This window comes from Melanotaenia boesemani, chromosome 23, assembly GCF_017639745.1.
Source record: "Melanotaenia boesemani isolate fMelBoe1 chromosome 23, fMelBoe1.pri, whole genome shotgun sequence".
In the NCBI taxonomy this organism is placed as follows: domain Eukaryota; kingdom Metazoa; phylum Chordata; class Actinopteri; order Atheriniformes; family Melanotaeniidae; genus Melanotaenia; species Melanotaenia boesemani.
This window is the reverse complement of record NC_055704.1, coordinates 18,912,228-18,921,909: the sequence shown is the minus strand read 5'-3', so window position 1 is coordinate 18,921,909 and position 9,682 is coordinate 18,912,228. Positions and strand designations below refer to the sequence as shown.

Sequence of the window (9,682 nt, the reverse complement as noted above, 5' to 3'; positions counted from 1 at the left end):
GATCACACTGTCACACTAAACACAATGTTGTTTCTTCACTCTGTTAAATGAAGGAATGAAAGGTATATTTTAATCATGCTATCAATATACATGGAATTGTTACATATTACATGGAACATTGCTAACCAACACATTTGAAAAGAAATAGGATGAAGCACGAGCTTATTTAATCCGACTCCTTATTCCATTTAATAGCCTAATTATCTGATGCTATATATATGTTACTTTGACATGTTCACAGCCACAAGTAATGACAATATTCACATAATACACAAAAAACAGAAACTTAAAGAGCAATAAAGGTAAACCCTAAATGATCACATGTTTATACTCCTTCTTGAACTGGCTCATGCTTGGACATAAGGTGTGTTGTGTAGAGGATGTGTTCTTTATTCTTCAATAATAAATATTGTAATAATCGTTGGGTAACTGTTTCTTAAAATCTAGACTTTTTTAGACAAAAAGAAAAAAAAGGGTCTTTAACCCTAACATGTGCCACCCTTTTCCTGCCCTATACCCCTGCCTGGTCCCCCATTAAAATTTTCTAGACCCACCCTTGGCTTGACATTGCAAATTGGTACAGAAATCTAGAATCTTTATTCAGCAGCAGTTTCATGGCACAATATGAAATAGTCCTGGAAAGTCCTGATTTTAGCTTTTTTTTTTTTTGTTTGTTTTTTTTTTTACTTCTGAACAAATAAATAACTCCATACAGTAACAGAGCATCACAACATTTTGTAAAACAGTCATGTTGTAACTCTTGCATCGCATTTTATGCCACAAAATCCATATTTGAAGGTGATTGGTGATGACGCTATACACTTAACTGCCAACTAGGTGAGTTAATTAAGATAAAAATCTCATCCTCACCACTTATTTTTTTAGGTAACTTTACGCTTTCCGTATGGTTGCTGCTGTTGCTTTTAAGTACTTTTAGTCAGAGATGATTTTAGAGTTGCAATTCTGCATAGTGGTGTTGTGACGCACCATCTGTTCACAGTAAGAAGGGTCCTGGTTTAAACTTCATCTGGGACTTTTGTGCAGAGTCTGGATGTTCTTTCCATGCATGCATGCACAGCTTCTCTCTGGGTAGTTTGGCTTTTCTCCCAGAGTCCAACAACATGCATGTTAGATTGATTGGTGATTCTAAATTCACCCTATGAGTAAGTGTGAGCATGCATGGTTGTTTGTATTTGTGTTGGCCTGGCAATCTGGGACAGCAGCCAGGATAGGCTTCTGCAACCCTGTATTATATTAAGCAGGTATGCAAAATGGATGAATGTCTGTAAAAGATATTTTTTTTCCCCCAGCTTACACTTTATTTTGGGGCACAAGTGAGTAAAAAGACTGTTTGCGACCCTTTAGGTGAAGAAGGAAGAGAGGCCAAGAAATAACCAGACAAAGTAGAAACAATAAACAGTTAATTTTCTCTTTCTGTGTGAACTCATCCGACCTCCATTAAACATTTTGACAGCTGCCTCAGAAGTACAAATAACGGCTCCAACTTATGACCCTTCATCAGAGTAACACATATACACATACATACACCACATCTTCATATCTGTCTGTTAAAACCAATTCAGACTCACAAACTCACACACGTAACACTCATTAGCTGGTCCATGAAGTTCCACCAAAGAGAAAAAAAAGCATGATGCACACAACCATTTAGAAATCAATATAAGGGCAGTTATAGACACATACTGTACACATAAAGCTTTCTGAGTGCTTTCAAATGTTTCAGGCAGCTTCACAAGTAAATATCTGTAAAATTTTTGGCAAACATTCACACATCTGCTTGAAATGAAGAAACATGTCTTGCCTGTGGTGCAGAGGATGTTAGTGGGACGAATGACACAAAGACTCGATAGCCCAAAAACGTCTATCGTTCCCTTAGTAATTTGAAAAACAGTCACAGAGTCCAGCTGCTTATGTGAGCTACTATCATGTTTTTTAACTTTTTATATCTTCTTTGCCTTCCTTTTCACCTACTTATGACTGCTCCTGGACACAATACCCTGTTTGTTGGTCTTTGTGCGTGGGTTGTCAAAGTGGACCTGAAAAAAGATAAATAACAGAAAAACAGGGATAGGCACTGTGTTACATCACTGACTGCTATTGTTTTTTCGCTCTTTACAACACTGAGGGATTCATCATCCTCACCAGCCATTAATTATGAAGGATGACATTTCAGAATCTCATTTAGTAAAGGCCAACACAAATATGACAAGTTTTTATGTAAGTATTGTTTACTTTTAACCTTAATAATCTCTACTGATCCAAATAATTTCTCACAGGGATATGTTATAAGGGCCTTGTGCCAAAGCTGCTGAAAGCAGTACATTGGAAATATATCAGAGTAAATATCATTGTGAAATCTGGAGTCAACGCTTCCAGGACTTACAGGAAGTTATGCAACTCATTTGGATCTGAATCCTTCAAATAAAGCCTTTATTCCAAGTGTCAAGAATGAGACTTTCACTCTGGGAGAACTGGGAGTGCATTCTTTTACATTCCAGTCAAAGCCCTGAATGGAGTTTCTTGTAAATTATGCAAATAACCCCTTGACTTTTTTTTAAACAGTACTAAGAGTTGTGCAATAGCTTTAGCTAATGTAAGTTGTTATTTGTTACACTGTGTTCTTCACATCAGTCTCGGGAGGTTCCTTTCCCTCATGATTCTCAGCAGTTTAGTGGAAGCAGAGCTTGTCAAACCAAACAGCAGTGACTGTTGCACAATTTGTAGCTCATATGAAATATTTAAGACCAGCAGAGAGAGTAGAGTTTTAAATGGTTTGTCAGCATTTTAATGGAGAGGGAATTTAATAGCTTTAATTTCCTGAGAAGTATGTTCACATCTGCCTACTACTGGGAATCTCTCATGTTTTCAAACAGTGCTGTGAGTCAGTTTTGTTGTAAGCAGGGGTGAATATGGGAAATTACTGTGTGTAATTCAACCAGTCCTTTGGGATAAAAATCACATTATGTTACAATAAGCATTAAGCTTTGACATGATACTATATAATCAAAATTATACAGTAACAAACTAAATATTTGCATGTACTTATGTTGAATATTGAACATAGGAGACATAGTGTATAAAAGAAAGCATCTGGCTTAAAGTTCAAAACAAGATACAAATGCAACACATCATTACTACAAATGAACTTATTTGAGTATATGGCAAGAAATTTTGATTTTCCCCCTAGAAAAGAAAAAAAACAACTTTAAACTGAATGGATAAATTTAAAGGCTTACAGTAATACTAATAAAAATAGCTTGGTACAGATGTCCTTCAATGGAGTGGTCCAGCTGAGTCAGTAGGTAAATGAAAACAGGTGTCTTAACTCCAAACATGTAACAAGTGAGCTCTGGGGGATTGAAAGGCTAAAAGAAGGGAAGGGAACAAATTTACATAACACTTTGGACAAGAATGTCCAAGTCCAAGAAAACTTAAGATTGTGACAAAAAGCTTGGTTTACAAACCCTGATAATGAGCTTTGAATTCACTACCTGATTCATGTATCACTTTCAAAGCATACTTTTTACATTGCATCATCATTTTCAGTATCTGTCCCTTCACACCCACAACAGCAGTCACTGAATAGTAGGAACTTTGTTGGAAACAAAATTAGAAATTTTGGAAGAGGATGAGAATCTTCCATTATTTTCAGCAGCTTGTGTAGCATTCTTTCCTTTACAATCATCTCCAGTGGCTCCAGAGTTACCCCCAGCACATAACCAGCCTTCTTGATCATTTTTTTCAGCCTTTTTAAGCCTCTTGCTCTGATGCTGCTGCCCCAGCAGATGGCTGCAAAACTGACTGCACTTTCCACAACAGACTTATAGAAAATGGGAAAGTGATCCCAAACTTTTGAGCGGTAATGTATATGAATATGAATGTATGAATATTAAGTTCCCTATAAGTGGCCATTAGCATGTTCATGCCGAGGTCATATATTTTCTAGTTAGTATATCTGTGTATTTATGCAAAACAAAGATGATCACTTGTGATTAAGAAATAATGCTTCATTTTAAATAAACAAGCGTATTTTTTCTGAAACTGTGACATTTGTTACGGTTAAACTCACATTCAAGCTGCATATGTGCATCCATCTTAATTAAAACAAACCACTTTAAAATGTTAAAACTCGACTAAAGGCACGTTTACGTTATTAGCAGCCGGTCTCTTTAAGAAAAGTCACGTGATAGTCACATGACGCGGAAGAAGCCCCAGTTCTCCTGGCGTGGTTGTGTTTACAAGTGTCTCGTTTACGTGCCGCTTGTCGTGCAATTACGTAAACAAACAGTTAAGTTATTTTTTTATAAAATCATATTGCATTTATACTACAGCGTAGAGACAGCAATGTACGTTATTTTCTCTGCTCTAACAGGAACAGCTATCTGTCATCGAAGTGGAGGTAGGTCTACGAGCACGCTAAATATATTTCTGCAAAAAGACGGACAATTTCGCAAGAACATAAAATTCCTTCAGCAAATGAAGCACTTGCTCTCCTTTAAAGGATTGTAGTGTGGTTTTTGAGCCTTGTCAAAATTCGTCTTACCTCAAAGTACCGTCCTGACCCAACTGTTAGCATAATCCATTGTGCGGGAAACACGCACAGCAGATTTTAAAGCGCGCACACAAACACACACACACACACACACACACACACACACACACACACACACACACACACACACACATATACATAGTGTGGGTGCGTGTGTGTGCATAGTGCTTTGCATTGCAGTTGCGTTGTTGTCAAGTTTGGTGATGCTTATTATATATATATTTGTCCTTTTTACAGAAGAAGTCAAAACTGCCTGTTTTTGAAAGACGTGAGCATGAAGCAAGACAGTGAGGCTGTGAACGTCCCTGCATATTTCATATCAAACCATGAAGGCTTTCTTGGAAGCATCAAAAACATAATTGAAGACTTTGTGGTGACTGAAATTGACATTAATGGGAAATATGTAGAAACAGCAGCAGCCACACAGACACCAGGTTCTGCCTGCTCTGATGAAAAAACCTGTGCAAATTTTAAGGAGAATAGTCATTGTTTAGTGTCGCAGGACAGTGATGTTTCACCAGAGTGGGGGGTAGATACCCCGCTGCCAAGTTTAGGGAGTTTTGATTTAGACGTCATTTTAGGCCAGTCAGTCAGTGAAGAACTTGAACAGTTTGTCTTGACTCTCAGAGATAAAAATCCAGCTGAGCTGGAGCTTTCTCTGGGATCCTTCACAGACAAACACCAGAGAGCCAGTGTCCACCGGGCCATCAGGCACCGATTCCCCTTCCTCATGACTGTCACCATTCAGCCAGAGATCAGGGTGAGGGAAGACCCAGACTACAGAGAGCTCTCTCGACTGGTCAAAGAGGATGAAGCAGAGGACTTTTTCAGGTTTATAGATGCCAAAGTGCAAGGCTCATCTTATACATTTGGACCTGATGACAATAAGGAGCACAGGACAGCGGTCCATCACTTTCTGAACCGAAGGTTTGGGAAGCTGGTGGAGACGAAAAGCTTCATTGACCAGGGGAGGACGTCAATATCAGTCAGGCTGAGAGAGAACCGGAGGCCGAAGAAGAGAACTGCAGAGGAACGCAAGGAAGAAGATATTTACACTGGTAAGATGGAGGATTAAAACTATAGAAACAGTAGGTAGGGTGAAGAAAAATCACACACTTTGGTATTGGTTTAAATTGTGATGGGTACACTAAAGAGCCTTTGCATCATCAAGCAGTCATGATAGAACATCTAGTTTTTTTTTTTAAGGGTGATACACAAACTAAAATAAACCAGATGCCAGTTGGATCTAAATGGGAATAACAGTGACGTATAAAGAGTTGCTGTGAACGAAACTGAAGAATGCAAATATCCCACCTGTCTCAAATGAAATGGGGAGTTGGTGCGACAGCCAGAATCTTGGTTACATACTGGCTAACTGGCTTAGTGGTTTCTGGAAAAAATTTCCACAAATGCAAATCAAAGCTAATTTGTAGGTTAAAAATGAGCTTAGGAAAACCATAATATCACATTTACAAAGCTAGACGTAGTGAAAAACATTCATATGTGTTGTGTGTGTGGCCTCTCAGCATTCACACTGTGTAAGGAGAACTTAGAGACTCTAGAGGCCATCAGCTACATGGCGGCCGCTCTCGGGATCCTGCCATCGGATTTTACCTACGCTGGGATCAAGGATAAGAGGGCCATCACCTACCAGTCCATGGTGGTCAAGAAGATCTCACCTCAACGGTAAAACTGTCTCTCTCTCACAGATTTGGTTAGTTTGGTCATCAAACCCTTGGGTGAAAGTCACTATTTTTGATTGTGTGTATCGTTAGGTTGAAAGAGAAGACAGCTGACTTTGAGAAGAAAGGGATGCACCTGTCTCAGGTCCGCTCTGTCAGCGAGCCTCTCAGGCTGGGACGACTGCAGGGGAATCACTTTGACCTGGTTGTCCGCAATCTCAGACCCCACGGAGCAACTGACACACACTCCTCGGGTGCAGAAATACACACTCGCCTGGCAGCCCTCGTAAAAGAAGCAGTGGAGAATGTCAAGGTACCAAATATGTGTGTTTTTTTGTGCTAATATAGACAACAATCAAGTAAAAAATGTCTCCACTTTATTGTATAAGTAAAATGTTTTATGTGTCGTGCAGTTTTCTTATTCCTGCCTCATTCACCACGGTCTTTCTCCACTGTAGACCAAAGGTTTTGTAAACTACTACGGACCACAAAGGTTTGGGAGTGGACAGAGCGTTCAGTCGGATCGAGTGGGATTGGCTCTGCTGAAAGAGGACATGGTGAGAAACTGACAAGTCAAAGTGAACTGGAGCTGACAGTTCTCACAAAAATAGTCATTTTCTGTCAGACTGTACATGATTGTGTTGATGTATATTGTTGTGTGTGTGTGTCAGGTGAGTGCTGTGCATCTGTTCTTCACTCCAGAGGAAGGCGATGATCCTCAGAGCCAAGCAAAGCAACACTTCCTCCAGACAGGTGATCATTTCAGTTACATATCTTGTCATCTCACCTCAATGGTAATACTGTCTCTCTTTCAGTGTATGTATGTATAAATCAAGCAACAGTCCAACACTACTAACAATTTTCTGGAATAAGTTTCTTTTTATTTATGTGTTTTCTTTCCTTTTTTCAAATAATCTGCTAAAAAAAAACTGGTATTTTATTGGGTATAATAATTAATCTAGCTGCCATATGACCTGTTGGCAATCCAAATTTTGATATTTTAAAACCATTTAAAACAAACAGGCATCTTATTTTACATTTGATACTAGGTAATGCTAAAGAGGCTTTGGCATTGATGCCGCTGTCCAAGCCCAGAGAGCGGCTCATGCTTCGAGCCCTGAACCGCTATGGTACCGGTCCAGGTGGTTGTGTCCAAGCCTGGCTCAGCCTGCCCCACAGCATGAGGGTTTTCTATCCTCACGCCTACTGTAGCAGGTCAGTAGGTCAAAGTAAACACCTGATTTCCAGACTTTTAACACTACTATGTTGTTTTGAAGGTAATAATTTTTGCTGTTTGTGTGTCTTGTTATGAAGTTATTCAACTAGAATATGAATGTCAAGGGAATTTCAAAGAGTACCCAGTACTTAAGTGTGTCATTTTAATAGTCATCTAGATCTTTTTGTATTTATCAGAGTGTGGAATGAAGCAGCGGCACACAGGCTAGCAACGATGGGTCACTGTGTCAGAAAAGGAGATCTGGTGTGGATGCAGACAGGGCAAAGCAACATGCAAGACACTGCAGGAACCAGCTCTCCACAGGTAAGAAATATTAAAAATATTAAGACATTTGCTTCCATTTTAATGTATCTGTAACAATAGAGAGGTCTCACTATATTCAAAGTCAGTAATGATAGTTTTCCACAGAATTTGGATTGATTTAAAGCAGATATCTAGAACTATATCAAGCTGTTTGTTTGCCTCTTGATACTTCATTATCAAAAAGCTATGCTAGGCTATGAACAGCCATGATGTTGAATCCCATTTGGATTCAGATTTGGATTTTCTACTAAATCTCGGTTTGAGGAGAATCATGTGTGCAGTATAAAACCCTGAAGAAGAGTGTGGACAAAAAAAATGAGCAGATGAGTGTTTAAGCATTTAAAAAGCTGAAAACAAAGTAAGTAAATAAAAGGATGGTTACATTAGCTTTTTGGGCAAATGCAAATTAGAACGAAATTACAGGAGAACGACTCATTTCACTGAAGCAAAGAGATAAAGCAAACTTTTCATTATCTTTGCCTTTCCAGATCCACGTGGTGACAGATGAAGAAGAGCAGGCAAGGGTTTACACATTACAACAGGTTCGGACTTTAATGAGCTACCTTTAGAGCTTCAGCTTAATGCGATGAATTATTTGAACTAAAACGTTACTTCGTTGTGCCGTCAGGTGTTATTACCAATGCCAGGAAACACGGTGAAATATCCAGAAAACACCATGGGGACTTGGTACAAGGAGAGACTGGCCAGAGACGGACTGAGCGACTGCAGATTCAGAGTCAGCAGCCTGAAACTGAACCTGCCTGGCTGCTACCGCCCCCTGCTGGCAGTCCCACACAACTTCAGCAACCGGCTGCAGAGAGCAGCCAGCGCTGATGGTGGAGGACTTCAGACTTCAGAATCCAACTCCCTCATACTCACCCTAAACTTTGACCTGGACTCCTCCTGTTATGCTACCATCTGCCTCAGAGAGATCATGAAGTGTGACCCTTGAAAATGTAGTTGATGTTTTGTTTTTCATTGTCAGTGACTGTAATACATCATGACTTTGGTTTGTTGTACTCAGAAAAAGAACATGACTTCACATAAAGAAACATTAGAATGTGCAGTTGATGAAATGTGTACTGAAACGGTGCCACTGCCAAATGTGAACAAATTTAAGTGTACAAGTGTGTAAACTGTGAGTCTTCTGTGCTTTCAATAAAAACTAGATTAATCAAAAACATCAACTATGTTTTTTAATGTTTTGCACATTTCTTTTGAAATTTTGTGTTCTCTAAAAATAACTACCGTGATAATTCTTCAATTTGTGGTGTTAATTATATCCAACCTGCACTTTGGCATTTCCCACTTAGTTAAATGTAAATATTAAGAACAATGCTTTGCATGCATTCACTCTAATAAGCAATCATTTGGCCAAGTGAAAACAGTCTGGTTTAATGAAAAGAAAGAAAATAAAACTTGTACATACTCCTGTAAATTTTTTTATAGTACATTTTTAATTTGATGATTTTGATACTATGTTTTGGATCATGGTCAAATTTGCTTTCCCTTCAATATTTTTTCCAAAATCCCTGGATCATGCTTAAAGCCTCACTACTGAATTTTAGCAGCTGTTCTCACTGAGGTGGCCTCTAACAAAAACTAACTCAGCCTCCGTCTTGGATCCTATCTCTTCTCTGAGCTCTTTCCAGCCAGTAAAAATCAATCCGATGTTAACTATTTCTCTGTCCCGCTCTCTCTCTCTTTGCTTTCACCCATAATGTCCTCCTGGGTTTCTTTGCGGGATGAGCCACAGTTCATGTTCAAAACAACCAGTTTGTTGATATCCAGTTGCTAGTGTGTGATGCTGTGCTTTTAACTAATGTCACCATGCCATCAAAACAAGTTAGAAACGTGGAGTTTTAAAGCCATAAAGTTATTTAATAC

At 39.0% G+C, this 9,682-nt stretch overlaps 1 protein-coding gene across 2 annotated transcripts; it reads left to right on the top strand.

Annotated features, from left to right (window-relative positions):
* Positions 1-4,216: 4,216 nt before the first annotated feature.
* On the top strand, positions 4,217-8,978 carry pus7l (pseudouridine synthase 7 like). 2 transcript variants are annotated; one of them, XM_041977115.1, is made up of 11 exons: positions 4,234-4,308; positions 4,394-4,420; positions 4,811-5,631; positions 6,100-6,259; positions 6,349-6,568; positions 6,714-6,812; positions 6,927-7,008; positions 7,305-7,470; positions 7,669-7,795; positions 8,284-8,337; positions 8,424-8,978. In XM_041977115.1, exons 3-11 carry the CDS (start codon positions 4,848-4,850, stop codon positions 8,745-8,747), a joined length of 2,016 nt encoding a protein of 671 aa, XP_041833049.1. In that variant the 5' UTR covers positions 4,234-4,308; positions 4,394-4,420; positions 4,811-4,847; the 3' UTR covers positions 8,748-8,978. The 2 variants fall into 2 exon arrangements, with proteins under 2 accessions (XP_041833050.1, XP_041833049.1); XM_041977116.1 differs by lacking the exon at positions 4,394-4,420 and having other exon boundaries at positions 4,217-4,308.
* Positions 8,979-9,682: the final 704 nt, after the last annotated feature.

Coding starts and splice junctions, on each gene's coding strand:
- pus7l (XM_041977116.1), top strand. CDS start 4,848: ATGAAGCAAGACAGTGAGGCTGTGAACGTCCCTGCATATTTCATATCA. Junction 6,260..6,348: donor AAGAAGATCTCACCTCAACG/GTAAAACTGTCT, acceptor GTGTATCGTTAG/GTTGAAAGAGAAGACAGCTG. Junction 6,569..6,713: donor AAGCAGTGGAGAATGTCAAG/GTACCAAATATG, acceptor TCTCCACTGTAG/ACCAAAGGTTTTGTAAACTA.